This window comes from Buteo buteo, chromosome 6 (assembly GCF_964188355.1).
Source record: "Buteo buteo chromosome 6, bButBut1.hap1.1, whole genome shotgun sequence".
Lineage (NCBI taxonomy): Eukaryota > Metazoa > Chordata > Aves > Accipitriformes > Accipitridae > Buteo > Buteo buteo.
Window position 1 is genome coordinate 39,640,238 of NC_134176.1, and position 16,651 is coordinate 39,656,888.

Consider the following 16,651-nt stretch of genomic DNA (forward strand, 5'->3'; position numbering starts at 1 on the left):
GAACCAGAGCTGCTGCTTCAGACAGCAGTGAACTGGTACCTTGTCAGCTGTGTCTGGAACCACAGACTAATTTCCAAATTCTGTGCTGTTCAAGCTTTTTCCTAGCCTGGAGTTTGAGTTTCCAACATTGAAATTGGTCAGAAATTGATTTCTGTTCGTTAAACTCAGTTCTCTGGAAGTATGCAAAAGATTACAGTTTATCTGTTTCTTTTAAATTTTGGCTGAACTAACAGTCAAAACTCAATTCCTACTTATAGTTAATGGATCCCAGTCAAGTACTGGAAGGGATCAACGTGTCAAAAAGGAAAGAGCTGCAGTGGCCAGATGAGGTGATACGGCTAAAAGCTGGAAGAAACAGCTGGAAAGACTGGAGTCCTCAGGAAGGCATGGAAGGCCATGTAAGTTTTGCTTAGAAGTTGACAAGCTATCTTTTAAAAAAGGGAGTGTCTTGATTCTATGGCAGTCTGCCTTGATGTTAAGGCCAAAGATACACGTAGTAGTAGTAAATTGGATCAGCAGCTGTCTTCCAAGTCGCTGTTCCTACAAAAGCAGGTCTAGAATCTTGATTTGAAGTAGAGGGATATTTCTGCAACTGTATCCAAAAGATGCAGGATGATGACTCAGATGTTGTCAACCGCCTCTCCCTCCTTGCCTTCTTCCAGGTCTTGTCATGAGCTCTCAAGCATTGCACTCATTCATCCAACCTTCATTTTCCTTTCCTTAAACTGTCAATCCTTGAGCAAACATAGAAGGCCAATTTGCCAATGAGTCCTTAATTGAGTGGTTAACAGCATTTGTTTTTAAATTATTCAGATGAAAATAGAGCGAAGTGAGATTGTCTTTAGATGTCTCTATTATATAGTAGGTATGTGATAGGTGTTTCCTTTCCTTTAAGAAGGAAATCTGCTGTAACTAAAACTTGCAAAAGCCTATGACTTGAAACTCCGTCTCCCTTTTCCTTAGGTGTGTTGTATCTGCATTTTATAAAAATTCACTGCATTAGTTAGAAAACTTATCTCCCAATTTAGGCTCTCTTTAGGAGGAAAAGAAAACAGCTCTATCTTTGAGGCTTTTTGTTTTTTACTGAGGCATACATTTTTTTAGACTTGTATGTCTATAAATATGCTCCAGTGAGTATTCTTTCAGTGATAAATAGTAAAAGGGAAGAGTCACTGGCATTGCATCTGCACTGGTTTATCAATACAACTGTTTTTTCATTTGGAATATGTCAGTTCTGACAGTTTATAAGAATTTGCTTTGATTGACTGCTTACCTCAGTTGTATTCAGGGGCTGGATTTTGCTGTCTGACAGTTCACATCCACATCATTGTGGATGTATGCGCAAACTTGAGGTAAGAAATGGTAATATGCTGATAACACAGTGTATGCCAAATCTTCCTTGATGTTACATGTATATGAAGGAAGGGCCCTGGAAATAAATTCCTTCCACAAATAATTGTATCACAGTTGACAGTCCACTCTTAAGATAGTAGGGTTACTCATAGGCAACACCTAGGAGTAGAATGTTGTAAACATTCATAGTTACGTTGGGTTTGGACGTTATACTTCTGGAATTTGTTGCTAGCTGTTGCAGATCAAGGAAGTCTTAAAGATGGTGAATGTAAAGGGTTGTGTTGAAACACGACCTGTTGCCTGGTATCATTAGGCAGTTTTTTTCAGGAGTTCGTGAGTGTATTTTGCAAATTGCAGCATGCTGACATGTACAGTGATTTATGTTACAGAAGGATTAAAACAAGAGGATTTGAAGGTCAGAGTAAGCTACTGTTCTGAATGCTTCTCATCTATTTTTGGTGCAGCATACTGGCAGGTTTTTTTAGAAGAGCATCTTTTAACCTAAGAAGAAAGGAGGAAAGCACCAGATTATCCTATGTGTGATTATGAGGAGAGGATTTAACTTGATGACATAGTTTCCACTGCATGCTTCAGCTGCCTGTGGTTAAACATACTAGTATCAGTAAAGCCATTAGCTCTTAGGACAGTCTTCCCTTTCTGATCCTGCAGCTGCAGTCCTTTCTGCAAACAGGCAGAAATGATTCTTACCTGCTGAGATGCTGCTCATCAAGCAGTTTACCAGCCAAAGCCTTATGTCAGTGCTCTCAGTATGAAGTTCAGCACTCAGTTGTTTAAAACTTTCCTACTACATAAAGCATTTTTTCCGAACTTTTGCTTTTTATTTTGCTGAGTATACAGTACAGTATATATAATACATGAAGACATTATAGGGTTTCTTCAAGGAAATGAAATTTAGCACTCTTCTTTGTATAGTAGCTACTTTTTCCAGGACTTTTGAGATTAAGGGATACTCTGCATTATCTTTCTATGATACCTGACACTGGCATGTGAAAGAACCCTTTTCCCCCCCGCAAGAGATTATTACCTCTTGACTGTCTAGTGACATCATTTTGCATGTTATCTGTCACTTATGGGTATCAAATAAATACCAATCATGATAGAAGAGATGGTAAAACTGAGCCCTTGGCTGTCTCAAAGGCACCAGTTTTAAGTTGGACAACAAGGATGTAGTACTTGGACTTTATTGGGAAATGTTTTATGTGTCTGGGGATAGATTATTTCTGGCCTTATTCCATACAGCATCGTAAAAAGTTTATTTGGACAGCCTCTGAAGTCAAACTTGAATAGACAGCTTAAATACTGTGCTGTTGCATCAAATGAAGGGGAACTAAAGATGCCATGCTTCCCTGGCTGAAATACTGTCCCTTTGGATACAGTATAGAACTCATGCAGTGGACAAAGCTGAATCTCCTTCACCCACTGTTAGAGAAATTGGCAGCTGTCAGCTGGGTATAGTGAGGATTAAGGGGAGTCTCTTGGATTTGATCTTGGAAGATGTAGGTTACTTGTGGTTTTCTGTCCTTTTTTTTTTTTCCCCTACCTGTATCTTTAGAACTCTTGAGAACTGTACTATCGTGGATTTTGTGAAAATTAATTTTATTTGCTTTTTACCTTACCTTGTCTTGAATTTAGGGTTCTTTTCCCACAACTGGCAAATTTGAGATAACTCTATTTCTGTGGAGCTGGCAATACTTAAAACTGTGTTACTGGAGCATCCTTGTGGTTCCTTTGGGGCACCCAGAAATTAAGGGTGTGTTTTTATGGAGGCAGCTGAGCAGGGATGTACAAGATCGTACAAGGGCCTGTATGGAAAAGGGACCTTCTGATGGTCAATATCAGTCAGGATCCTTGGAAGCAGCAGATCAAAGTACCTGAATTCTGTAGATCCAAGGGAGTATGGGACAGTAGTTTATGGCACTGTTTCTGAAACCCTTCCTCTTTTGTAATATTTTTTCATTTTAAATTATCTTTGAATAATTTAATTTAGAAGATCAACCTTGAATTCACAGTGAGTAGGGAACAAAACGAGGGCAAAGGATTTGACTTAGAGGAGACAGTAATTTACACCTACCTCCTGATAAAACTACAGTTCTGTGCTATTATGTGCTGCACAACACTGAGGTATTTTAAGACTATTACAGCTAGAGCATCAAAATATCCCAAATCCATATGTGTACACTTTTTTCAGTTGTTACTGACTTTGCATGAACTATTTGGTTCTGATTTGGGTCAAGTTGTTTGTTCCTGCTGAAATGGAAATCAAAGGCTGGCTGTTCTCAGGTAAGCTGCAGATCTCCAGCAAGACTTCAAATCAGTAGCTTATCTGTGAGTGCGCTGTCACTGAAAAACAACCAACGAAGTCAGTATAGTGCTTTATATTATTGCTTCTTTTGCCCTGTAAGGGTCTTGAATTATCAGCCACAACTTTGATATGGCAGCTTTCCCTACGGAACTTATGTTTTATTATACTACTTTTTTCCCCCCAGGTGATTCACCGCTGGGTGCCTTGCAGCAGAGATCCGAGTAGTCGGTCCCATATAGATAAAACCATCCTGCTGGTTCAAATTGAAGATAAATATGTTGCTGTTGTTGAAACTGGAGTCCTTGAACTTGGGGCTGAAGTGTAAATCTCTTTGAGACTGAAACTTGCCCTTCTCCAACGGTTCCGAAGAGAGAAGAAGGGTCCAGAAGAAGCAGCTCCCAGGGCATGAAACTTCGGTCCAGTTGTAGGAAAGGACTTGAAACACATTTGTCTAAGTCCCTTTCCCCAAATAAACAAGTGTAAGAAATTTCTTAAAGTTGTTAGCTGCTGAAGAAACATTTGCATGAAGGATAGATTTGTTGAGACATATCTTTTTGTTTATAAATTTTGTTTATGCATTGCGTAATGCTTTAAATCAACAAACTTTTCAGTTCTAAGATCAGAGCACCTCATATTTTTCTAATTGTTTTGCCAAAAATTGCCATGTCTTGTCACAGAGTGAGTGGAATTCATCCACCTTATTTTAAAGAAATTGACTACAAACCTTCAGTTTGGTGAAACAGTGTAAGGGTTTCAGGTGTGGCAAGAAGAGACTGAACAGATGTATAGATTCTTATTCCTTATGAGCTAAACATTAATGAGAACTGCACTAATTTTTTTACAGCAATGCACTAAAAACAACCCTGAGATTGCTGAGAACATTTATTTATATATATAAATATAAGTATATAAAATACCATTATTTAAATTGCCTTTGGGATTAATCCCCTCCCTCTCCATATACATGTTGATGGTAAGGGCTGTGCCATGGTTTTGGTTCTATGTTCTGTATTTCGTACAAGTGCATTTGCTGCATCCTCTTCACAATAAATGGTAAAATAACAAATATATAAAGAAGCACCTGAGTATCCCTGTACTACATCAGACTATTGTGGTGGCAGTGGTACCTCAAATCTGTACAACACATCTAGCTTTAAAGTGGACCCCAATATACTACTTTTCATCTGTCCTCCCTTCGCTAGCCATGGCTACTTTGCTTCTTTACACCCAGAGCTGGCTATGTTGTTTCATTGGCTCTTCTCTGGCAGAGACAGCTGAGTTTTGTAGGGGGAGGTGCAGGTCCATGATTACTTCATGGATGCTTGAAGGTTTTTTTGATTCCATCCAATTTAAAAAGAAAAACCAGCAACAACAAAACCCCCAAAAAACAAAACAGAAAAACCCAACAAAAACTTGACTTCAGCTTTTAAAGAGCTTTTATAGAAGGCACAGCCCTAAACTTGTATCACTTTTGCCACCTTGCCTTTTCTTTCCCTTTAGTCTTCATTCTTTTCTATGACTTGAATTTTATTTTCTGTGATTATATATTCTATGTAAGTGTAATTTGAGTATTTATAACTGTGAAGTTGAATTATTCATGTGTTGCATATCCTAGGTTTTATTGTATTTTTTTAAAAGTGTGTATTCAGGGAAACAAGTAACTCAGAACTATCATGGGAGTGTGAGAGGGAAACTGGTTTGTTCTTTACTTGCAGTTCCTATGACTCACTTCTCTTAATCCGTAAGAAAAAAATGTACCTGTTGTGATTGTTTCCTGTTTCTGACCTGTAATTATGTAGGACTCTGTGGGGAAACTGCACACAGTCATAGCTTTTGGGAGCAGCCATCTTCTTCCCAGTCACCTCTGCTTCTTTATATGTAAGGTAACCAGAAGAGACTTCTGATATACCAGAGAGGTTATTGTAATTATTTCTCTGACATCAGAGAAACTTTGTCCATTATGTACCTAATGTAAGAGAAATTATATGGGGTGAGAAGAAACAAAGGAAGAAACAGCTACCTAAGAAATATTGGTGTCTTGACTCAAGTCACTGTATGCCATCTAGCCATGAAAGGGTAAGTCTGTGTGCCTGGTAGCTAGTCAGTTCTTGATACCATTCCCAGTAAATTATACTGGGACCTTGCTTACATCATACACTATGCAAACTTGTACTTGAAGTACTGTGCATCTTAGTTGCATATTACTATTTGGTTTATGCATATGCAGTCCCATTTAGTCTTGGTATAAATGCACAGTTCTGGATCTGCCACCATTGAAATAATTTTGCTGTTCCACGTAGTTTATCATATGTGCATATTACAGTGTAGTTGAATTCATCTCCTGCATATCTGAAAATGTAGTACAGTAGATGAACCTTCTTCAGCAGTCTGGTAATATTGCTGTCAGGAACGCAGAAAATCTGTTAAGTTTTGAATTGAAGGTGTTCTAGTTAAGGTTTTATTCTGTGTCCTTCCCTTCAGATAATTACACGGTTTCCCATATCACTAAGAATATTGCTTCATTTTAGAAAGAGGAATTTTTTTTAAAATAGGCCCCCATTAGTTATTAGTTGCATGAGTTTTTTTCTTCTACTGAAGCCTTGAGATAAACAAATGACTGAAAAACAAAAGATGTAGGGTTTTTGTTTTTTTTAAAAAAACTTGACTGAAGCAACTTTCAGGATGTTAATGCTGGCTCTGAACAATCTCTTCTACTCTCTTCAGGGCAAGATAATGACAATGTCCATTGCTGGTAATAGACATGATAGGAGTTAATGGCTTGTTAACATGAAAATTCTAGAGAATTTGTAACTGCCTAGAATTAGATCAGCAAACAGCAGATGGGGAGGAAGAAAGGCTTTTTTTAAGGGGCAAAGAGAATTGATGAATCTTTCGATTTTTTTAATCTTCAGGCTTTTGGTGTGTTGCCTTCAGGAGATGGATTTTACTGTGACCAGTTAACAGGTTAATACCTTCTTTCAGGTATTCAGCAAACACGTGTTGTAAAGCCATTCACATAGCGCTCAGATCTATTCCAGATCTGCTCAACAGAAGCCACCTGCTTGAAATTTCACTCTTCCATAAGGCTTTGGAAAAGTAACTTTTTTCAAAGTTTTCCTGTATTCAGAACTCTTAAGATACACATATGATTTTATGTTGGTTTGTGCAAAGTTTGTCTTTGTTTTGTCATTTGCACAACAGAAACTGTGTTTGTTTTCTTCTAAATCCCCGCAGGATAGATCTGTCTGTGGAAACTTCAGTTCCAGATGGAGATAATTTCATCTTTTGTTTTCTTTGGCCTTTGTCTTGATGCATAGTATCTTTCTCCTGTTGTGAGTGTGGAAAAGATGGGATATTTTCCAATTAGTCCTGTCAGTCGAGATTGAGCTCAGCATAGAGCAGATTTTTCTTTAATCTTTCTTAAGGTTTCATGAAAACCCATTATAGATGAGTACTTTAACTCTGTCCCCTTGCATTGTGTGATATTCTCTTGCCATGAGAACATTCCAGTGAAGTCCAGTTGTTTTAGCTTCCAGGTAGATCCCAATGGATTTTGTTTCTCTCAGATTTCTTCAAAGGTGGTATCTATGTGTACATACGTAAGGACTTGCTGCTCCCTAAAACAGATATTCAACTACAGAAAAATGCTTGAAAACCCCACTAACTAGATTATGTTCATTGGTAAAAATGGCTGCTACTTAATTTTTTTAAAACCTCTTCCCATTTCACAGCCTTGTGAAATCTTTTAAAGTGTTCTGACTAAAACAGACAAACAAAAGCCTGAAATGTATGTGATGCTACTGATGACAGCTAGACTTCTGTGCCACTTGCACTGTATGATACTTGTGACGAGTTCTGGGGATCTCATGATTCAGCATTTGTGAAATGATTTCAAAGTTGGGGGGAGAGATGATGATGATTATTTTTTGAGGTAATTCCATGTAGGTTTGCCTGGGCCATATGGCGTATTTCTGAGTGGTGGTCTTGATTTTTCTGGTTGGTTGTGTAGTTCATCACAAGGCATTCCTTACCCCTATGTTCACAACCCCTTTGGGAACTGAAGAACTCTTACAAGAAGCCTAGATGACTGGTGAGGTGAAAGATGAAGACTCGTGGCACGGTTCCATGCCCTTGGCTGTTTGGCAAGTGGCCATAAAGCTTGGTCTGAACTAGGGTGTGAGGGTGAGAGGGGAGAAGAGATGCCTTACAATTAGATTCAACTTCAGATCATTTCTCTGATAATGCACACAACACCATATGACCTAGGAGTGTAGATACAAAGACACCGCTTTAAAGATCTTTCTCAATTACAGAACTCTCCGTTCACAAAATGGAGCAGGATATTGCATTTCTTACCATTAACAATATTATTCAAATATTATTCAACTTATATTGAATTCGGGGTTATACCACCACAGGTTTTATGTACTTAATTTTATTAAGGAATTTTATACCTATTATATAGGCATCTATTCTTTTCTTGTCTGGCTTGCTATTTGATAATCTAATGCAGTACATTCAGTTGCGCTGGACTCTTTCAGAAATTATACCGGTAATTACTGGTGCCTTAGTAAAAAAGTGGGTACATAACACCTTGGTGGGAAGTAAAGCATGTGGCTTGTTTCACCCCAGCATGATATGCATATTTCCAAAAAGGTGATTAAGATGGCTGCTCCAAAAGATTTCAGGAGTATACATACATCACTCCGTCACAGACATCTGAGTATGAGCAATTTTTATGACTTCTGGTATGTACAGTTTGAATAGATAATCCCAATACACCTAGTCCACAAATCTGAAAGATGGTGATCAAATAGCTGGGTATGTTAACATGTTACACAGACACCCCCAAAAGCTTGACAATAAGCTGCTGGCTAGGAAATGGAGGGAGAGGGGAGTAGAGCATAAACAGGAGGATGGCTTTTGGGGTTTTAATGGACAATGAAAATATTATATTGCCTCTACCAGCAAACGGATACCTTGCCAGGGACAGGGATATATGTACCTGCGTGTCTGTGAGTGTGTATGTGTCTGCGTGTGTTACTGGAAACAGCCTGTAAATATTGTAGCTGTTTAAAATGGAAAAGGCAGAGAGTTTTTTGCAACATGTTGCAGCAAAAGGACAGTATTGACAGTGGAGAAACACTGAGAAATAAAAAATCCTTTTTTCACTTGTTGTCATTTATTGCACTATTGCATTCTCTTAAGATGTCATTCTCACAAATTCCCTGTAACAACTATTTTAAGCTTACTCAAATCAGCCTTTAGTGAAGGATTCTCTTATTTTTTTTTTCTCTTACATAGCTGTAGTAGTAGGAAGGAAAACCTCAGCTTTTCCTATGTTACTGCCAGCATCGTACCTTTTTTCATGCTTTTACATAAATGAGTGCTGTGTGCTCCCTCTTCCACAGTTAAAATGTTTTTCTCTTGTCATTGTTGAAACATTTTGCATATTTATCATAGATTTCCTTTCCCTCTGAATCTTTTTCAAAGCCCAGAACACTATTGTACTGTCTCTATGCTCAGTAATTTTCCATTCTTCATCCTTCCCAGGGCAATATTTTACCTAGTGTGGTTTAATCAGTGATCTCTAACTTTCTGTGGTCCTTGAGCTGATAGCCAAGTGCAGCACTGTGTAAAGTCCTGATGAACGCTACACTGTCATGAAGCACTTGTTGATACAGCGATACTAATTTAAAAATACTCAGCTGCTGTCTGTATACTATCTCACATTTCTTCAAGCTGGTACAGAGAGTTACACCATCATCTCACCCCTCTGAGTTAAAGTGAATTCAAATGTAAAAATGACAGTAATTTATTCATTGGGCAGCTCTGGGTGTTTCAAACTAAAGATTGGATGTTCTGCTTTCTTAAGAAATCAAACCAAAACATTATCTGTCTCCTAGAACTTGCTTCTGTGTTCCTGTGCTAGATGAGGTAACCTGACCAACAGCTGCTTCAGGCCTTAATTTGTGAATGGAAGAGGAGAGTACAAATCTAACACATGTTCTTAGGGGAAAAACAAGTCCTTTTCAATAAATGCTACTGAGTCTCACTGAAAAGATCAGAAGGTCTGTAACTGCTGTGCTTACAACAAACAGCTGAGATTCCAGCTATATTTTTTTAACAGTGACAATATCAAAAAGGGGCACAACCCCCCCTTCCTGTGTGATTTAGAGGTGGCAAAGGAAAGGATGGATTTAGACTGTAGTCCACTGTTTCTTGCTGTTGGTGTTAGCCTAAGGACTGCAACTGGTAAAAACTGGGGGACTGGAGCCTCGGTTAGGGCTTGGACTCTATTTACTGGTTTAATTTTGCCTGAGACGAATCCAGTTTGTGTGCTTCATGCGTGAGCCTGTGTCTGGGAACTGGGAACAGGATGTTTGCTTTAAAAACATACACCTGGTCTGTGTGAGTGTAATGCCAATCCTGTGGCTTCCTTGTAATGCCAAAGATGATCCTGTATCATGTTTTTAATCAGCTTTCCTCTGAAAAATAATTCTTGTGTAGAAAGGTGATACTTGGGTTTCAGCAGAACTTTTGCCACGCTTACTTTTGAGCATCTCTTAAGAGAGTTTTCATTTTTGGTTGGATCAGCTTAAATAGATTTTGCACCGACTCATTGAAGTGATTTGGGTTTTTTTCCCCCTAGGTACTGGTGCAGACCACCCTGTCCTAGTGCAGCGCTAACCCCATGTAGCGCTGATGATGCAGGGTACCAGAGTGCTTTTGGTGGAAACTCGAAGAAGTTACTCAAGAACTGAGCTGACACAGTTAAACTGCTTGTGCAAGAGGTCTGTTTTAACATTTTTTTCTGGCGGTTCAGCCTTCTGCGCTTTGCTATGTAAACAGAAGGAGCACCAAGGTATGCTGTGACTGTAAACAAGAGAAAAATTTGGGTGGATGGAGGTTTTGGCTGAGCATTTTGGTTCCTTTTCAGCTCCCCTTTCTGCCTTTATACTTTTGTAACCGAGAAGTCAGGTGATTTTGGGGCTGCCTTCAGTCTACCAAAACGCATGAAAAGATTAGTTGTGTCAGAAACAACTCTGAAAAGGGTAAAGTTGCAGAGCAGCAGCTTTTAGCTTCATTACACCGCGTCACTAAGTGTGCCCCACGCCGTAGGATGGTGAAGCTCGAAGAGGCTATTTAGGAGGAGAAAAAAAAAACCACCACCACCCCCCCCCCCGTTCCCTCTTGAGTCCTGGAGTGTTCAAGAGAGGAAGGGGCTCCCAGCCGCTGAGAGGCCGGGGGTGACCCGCCGCCGGCAGGGGGCGGCAGGAGCCCGCCCAGGGACCGGGCCGGGGCAGAGCGGGGCTTCCCCCCCCCCGAGGGACCGGGGCTTCCCCGGCGCTCAGAGGGGGCTGGGGCTCCGCTGCCGGCCTGGCCCCCGTGTGCTTTCAACCGGGGGCGCAGGGTGGTCTTGACGGGGGGGGGGGGGGGGGCTCGGGGCCGCCTTTCGGAGGAGGAACCCCCCCAGCCCTTCCGAAACACAATGCCCGTGATTGCAGAGAGCTCGTTTTTAAAGCCCCACCTGGCTTTCTGCTTGCTCATCTGTTCTAGCGAGCCTTTGGGGTTTGGTTTTGGTTTTTTTTTTTTTCTTTTTCGGCGATGCCGTCTTCGTCTCCACTCCCTGCCGGAGCACCCAGATGTTTGTGCTAAGCTAAGCAGCAGGTTAGTGCCGAGCCGCCCCGTTAATCCTGCGTGGAGGGGACGCTGCAGTCCTTCCCTGCAGGGCTGGGGGGGTCCGGCCAGAGCCCCCGTGGCAGAAAGCCCCTGCTAGTTCGTGCCCTTTCCCGTACGTTGTCAGGGAACCGGTCCTGCTTTAAAAATATAAGCCTTTCCTCCCTATCTTCAGGTGGGAACGCAGCCCCAACCCTAGCAGCCCTGCAACGGGAACAAGCCAAGGAGCAGGGCAGGAACGAGCGGGGGGCCGAGGCCGAGCGCTTCATTTAGGGATCGCGCAGCCTGAAATGAGGTGCCTGGGACCTTGCTGGGCCACCACGTAGTCATAATGATGAGTGTCCCAAACCTGTCAGTGAAAACTGCTGAGAAAGTCTTCACCCGCAGCGGGAGCAGAGCAGCCCGTGTTCCCCACGGCAGCGCAGGCGGCCTTGCCCGCCGGTTAGGGCATCGCTGCCCTCCGTCCCGCACCCTGCATCCCTGAGATGCTCGTGTGCCCAGGTGGCTGGGGCTGGCTGCAGCCCTGCGCTGATCAGGCACGCCGAGAGCGATAGCAGCGCGTGCCCGACCACTGCCGCAGCCCTGGCGTGAGCTCGGGGCGGTTTTCTAGGAGCCCTTCGACCCCATCGGCTCTGCTGCTGGCTGGCTTTGCTCGGGTCTGTGTCCTTCCTTCCGTGGACCTGGGTAGGGTTGAATGAGTTTGATTGTTTGATTTGGGGGGTTTTAGCGTTGTTTCGTAACGTCTTTTCAGATGTCAAAAAGAAAGGAAGACACCCACCCAATCAATAATTTTCTTTGACTGTTAGCGATGCCATGGCTAGGGAAGCAAGAAGAGAGGAACAAACAGCAAGATATATTGGGCAAAGGATATGTGAGGAAAGAGAAAGACCGCCTTCCGTCTTTCTGGAAGCTGGAAGAGATCAAGTGGGCAGCTCCAGCATAATTTCTCAGCCTCTTTCCAGTAATTCCCCTGTATTTAAGTGAACCAGAGGCAAATTCCTTAGAAGTGCAAATTAATTTTGAATACAATTCTGATTTAGCAAACATCTGTCTTGGAAACTACTAAAAAGGTCATAATAGGCCATTTTCTTCACTGCAACGTTATCTATGTATTGTGGTGCATTATCATTTTCATGCAAAATTGCAGGTTAAACCTTGGTTTAAGACCACAGTGTCCGTGCTCCTCTGCGATGCTGGGAATGAAATGGCTGCTGTTTCCACATGTAGTTCTTGGAAATGCATGGCTAACTCCTGCAACCCAGACACATACGTGTACTGCAATTGCTTGAAATGTAGGCTGATGAGGATCCCAGTAGCCCCTGCTGCTTGTCCAGACCCCGCATCCCTTCCACTGGTGTGGCAGGTCTCACAGGATGGCTCGGAGAGGTGTACCATGAACCTGCACACAGTTCAATAACTCTTTTTCACTCCTGCTGTGGAAAAAACTGCCTGGGACCTGTGCCCTGGTGAATCTCTCCTGCAAGCCTACCTGCTCCATGTGGTGCGGGTGCCAGAAGACGCAGGTGGGAGATTGTCACCGGTAAGTCAATGCTGTCTTTGTAGAAAGCAATTTCCTCCTTTGCCGGTGGAGTGTGTTTTACGTGTCCCGGCAGTGCCTGCTGGGGACGGAGAGGCTGTAGCGATGTTCTCCAGCAAGAGGAACCATTCCAGCCCTCCTCTTTTTTCACTGTGGGGACACCTGAGGTTTGGAGGACACTGGCTCCCCCTCCCCTGCAGTGTAACTGCTGCGGTACATTAACTTTTTTTCTCTTGCACACTTCATACTTACTAGCACTTTGAGCAATCAGCCCTTGGTGTTCCCTGACACCCGCTGAGAGAGGAAGCCAATGCTGTTTGCAATGTCTCTCCTTGCTGGTGCAATCACAAGCCCCGTCATTCGGTTGTGTGGAAAGCCAAATTGGTAGCAGCTCATCCCTCTGTGGGTTACAAGATGGCAGCTCTTCCTGGAAGAAGCAGCGCTATGATTTATTAGGAGTAATTACAAACTACAGCTTCCCCTCTTCTTGTCATTCTTGTTGTTTGCTATTAATGCAGCATTTTGTTCCATCAACGTGTGTTGTATACATCTACAGCGAGACTGGGGCTGTTTCCTTCCCCGGAGCTGCAAAGAAGCCAGCCCAGTGGGGCTGGTGGTAACCGATTGCCCGGCCATGGCAGAGCTCAGCAGCTCGTGTTTCTTGCCTTCTCAGGATCTTTTCTGTGAACAGCAAGGTAACCTGTTTGCTGCACCCTGGTTTTAATGCTCTGCGCTCACCTTTGCCTAAGGCTTGGAAACCTCTGGGCTGTAGCTTCCAGCAGTGGTCTTGTCTTTTTTCACCGAATCTGTAAGAATGATCCCTGAGAATGGCTCCTGGCTGTGGCCTGGATGATCTGCTTTATGGATGCCTTACCTGACTTAAAAAAAAAAAATAAATAAATTGTATTTGAAAAATGCCTCATAATTCAAGGTGGGTTGGTTTGATGCTGTCAGGGAAGTACCTGGGTAAGGGTCTCCTGGCCGGCCAGGGCTGTTCCCTGCCATCCAGGGTGTGCTCCGGGAGCTGCAGCCACGCTCCCCCCAGCTCCACCAACGCACCTCACTGGCACCGATCGCTTCCAGGGCAAACGGCACCAGCCCGTCGCTGCCGTAGGGCCGCCTAGGCAGGGAGAGGGTGACCCAAACCACAGTAAGGGCAGCAGCACCGCCGCGTTCACCAGCAGCGCCTGCACTGAGCCTTCCCCCATCCCACCCCGCGCTGCGCGTGCTGCGTCCACCTTCCCCGCTGACCCCTCCGCTCGCGCTGCCCACCGGCAGACCCCAGCGCTGTGCCTGCCAGCCCGTTTGCCTGCTGCCAGCTCACAAGGAGCCACGGCTGAGGTCTGAGAGCTGTTTTGCCTTCTCCGCGCTCTTTTTTTTTTTTTTTTTTTCAGTTTGGTGTGACGCAGAGCGCATTAGGACCAAGGAAGCCAGCACCTGTGAGAAGAGACAGCCCTAACTTCATATGGAAGTGCTACTGCTTGGGATCTCTGAGTCAAGTGGGCACCCTGCGCACGGGGAGCTCTTTCATCCCCTCTGCAAATCTTCCAGCCCAGGTAAGGATTACCGGCCCCTGGGAGTTTGTGCCTGGACAACAAGCATGCTGGATGGGTGTGCCTACATGGGGTAGCATCACAGGATGATCTGGGTTGGAAGGGACCTTAAAGATCATCTAGTTCCAACCCCCCTGCCATGGGCAGGGACACCTTCCACTAGACCAGGTTGCTCAAAGCCCCATCCAACCTGGCCTTGAACACTTCCAGGGATGGGGCATCCACACCTTCTCTGGGCAACCTGTTCCAGTGTCTCGCCACCCTCGTCATAAAAAAGTCTTCTTTATGTCCAATCTAAAGCCACCCTCTTTCAGTTTAAAACCATTACCCCTTCTCCTGTCACTACAGGCCCTGGTAAAATGTCCCTTTCTTTCTTACAAGCTCCCTTCATAAGCTGGAAGGCGAGGTACCTGTTGGGTGTGAGAAACTGGGAGCGCCAGACAGCAGAAACAGCGTTACCTGCTGCCAAGCTGATAAACAGCTAAGGCTGATGTTAACCAACCAAGTGGGACCGACCCCATCTCTGCCTGGCCCTCCCTGCCACTCCGGCTTGGCTGCTGCAGCAGAGGTTGGAGCCCTTCGGAGCCCTGCACGTGTGCCAAGGAATTGCTGTGAGCAACCAGCCGCCCCCCCCTCTTGCCTGTGCTGCAACCCCCCCCTCGTGGATAATAATGAATGGAAGTGACCTGTGTAATGAGTAATTGGCTTGGAGCGCGGCGCTGGCTGCAATTACAAGTTCATCTGTACGTGATGTTACGCTGCACGGCTCCCTAACTATTTTCAACACAATTGGTTTTCATTATGGAAAATGCGTTCCCTGAAGGAGACGGCAGCGGTGCGGGCGGTGCCGCACAGCGGCACGGCAGAGCCGGGCTTCGTCTCGGGCACGAAACGCACCACGTGAACGCGAATAAATGTCAAGTCTAGGGGAAGCGGTGCTTTTTCCGCTCCCGTGCCAAGCTCAAAAACGCGTGCTCACCCTTCCTCGTGGCCAAGATGCTGTCAGCAGCTGGGGGATGGAGGGAGGGGAGCAGCCCCTCGCCTTTCTCACCCCCGACCACCGCAGCTCCTCTGGGGAGGGGGCGGACGGGCCCCCTCTGAGCTCCCCGCCACCCCTCACTGTCCCTGTCCCCCCCTGCGGGAAGGGGGCGAATGCCCATCACTGTCCCCAGGAGGCCTTGGCACCGGCACGGCTGGAAAACTGTACGGGGGCCATCCTCCGGCTGCCAGCTCAGGGTTTAGAGGCGTGCCATGACTTACTGCTAAGTTATGCTCTGTTTTATTAAATATTTAGCAGCGACTGTTCTAGAGATTAGTGGTGAATGATAGGAAAAAAACCCCCAAACCACACAGATGACTTTTACAGTCGGGTTTGGTGTACCAGTACTCCTACGCCCGCATTTCTCTCCCAACAGGAGCCAAATTGCACAGCTTTATGTAACCGGCTATATAAAGAGTGCCTTGAAAGAAGGTGAAAATGCCGCCCACCCCCCCCCGCCCTCGCCCCCAGCACCCCCTGCCCTCCCCCAGGTGTGTGGGCTGCTCACAGCCCGGCCGCCCACCCACGATGGAGTGCTGTTCCTTAAAGATGCCCAAATGCCACTCAAAGATGCCCAAGTGCCAGCTACGTGCCTGATGTGCATCGGTCACTGTCTGCACCCTGGGAAGCTGCTTCTAGCTCTGGCCTGTCGCTGCCTGAGGTCTTTCCGTGGTCAGGGGTGGGGGGACGGAGGAAGAGGAGGGTGAGTTTACAGGCACCGTGCAAAGCATAAATTGGGCAGTATGTTCAGGCTGAGACCCTCCGGTCACCCGGCTGCAGAAGGCATTTGGGCAGGGTGAGCAATGATTCAGCCTCGTGGCTTGTATCCGGGCCTTTCAGGGTAGTGCAGGGGCAGTCCCTGGTTTGCTAGAGAGATCCCAGGACACATTATTCTATGTGTATGTACATAAATATATACATACATATATGTACCATGTGTCTGTATATATATATACACACACACACTAGTTTCTGAAATTAAGGCTGCGTCACAGAGCCATGTCCTGGAACGTCTGCAGCAAAGCAGGCATCGCACAAAGGTTTAGGCAGAAAGCGCGTGGGTCGCATGAGCTGGAAGCTCGGAGAAAACTGTAGCAGTAGCTCAGCGTTCCTGCCTGAGCCCAGCTCAGGGATTTGCTCACATCTGTGGCTGCAACTGCATTTTC

The 16,651-nt window shown here is 44.7% G+C and overlaps 1 protein-coding gene and 1 long non-coding RNA gene across 12 annotated transcripts in view; both read left to right on the forward strand.

The window, feature by feature from the left end:
* The window catches only part of PCNX1 (pecanex 1), a 95,199-nt gene extending 84,334 nt beyond the window's left edge, over nt 1-10,865 (forward strand). For 10 of the 11 annotated variants that reach the window (XM_075030539.1, XM_075030542.1, XM_075030540.1 and 7 more), the window contains 2 exons: nt 258-398; nt 3,861-5,448. In XM_075030539.1, coding sequence (XP_074886640.1) covers nt 258-398; nt 3,861-4,001 — 282 coding nt within the window. In that variant the 3' untranslated portion in view covers nt 4,002-5,448. Of the gene's footprint in view, nt 1-257; nt 399-3,860; nt 5,449-10,328 lie in introns of those variants that run through there. The other variant, XR_012650775.1, reaches the window with a different exon arrangement.
* Nucleotides 10,866-11,135: 270 nt separating this feature from the next.
* Nucleotides 11,136-15,886, forward strand: LOC142032201 (uncharacterized). The gene is made up of 3 exons (XR_012650776.1): nt 11,136-13,588; nt 14,288-14,449; nt 14,828-15,886. It is a non-coding gene; the product is annotated as an uncharacterized LOC142032201 (long non-coding RNA).
* Nucleotides 15,887-16,651: the final 765 nt, after the last annotated feature.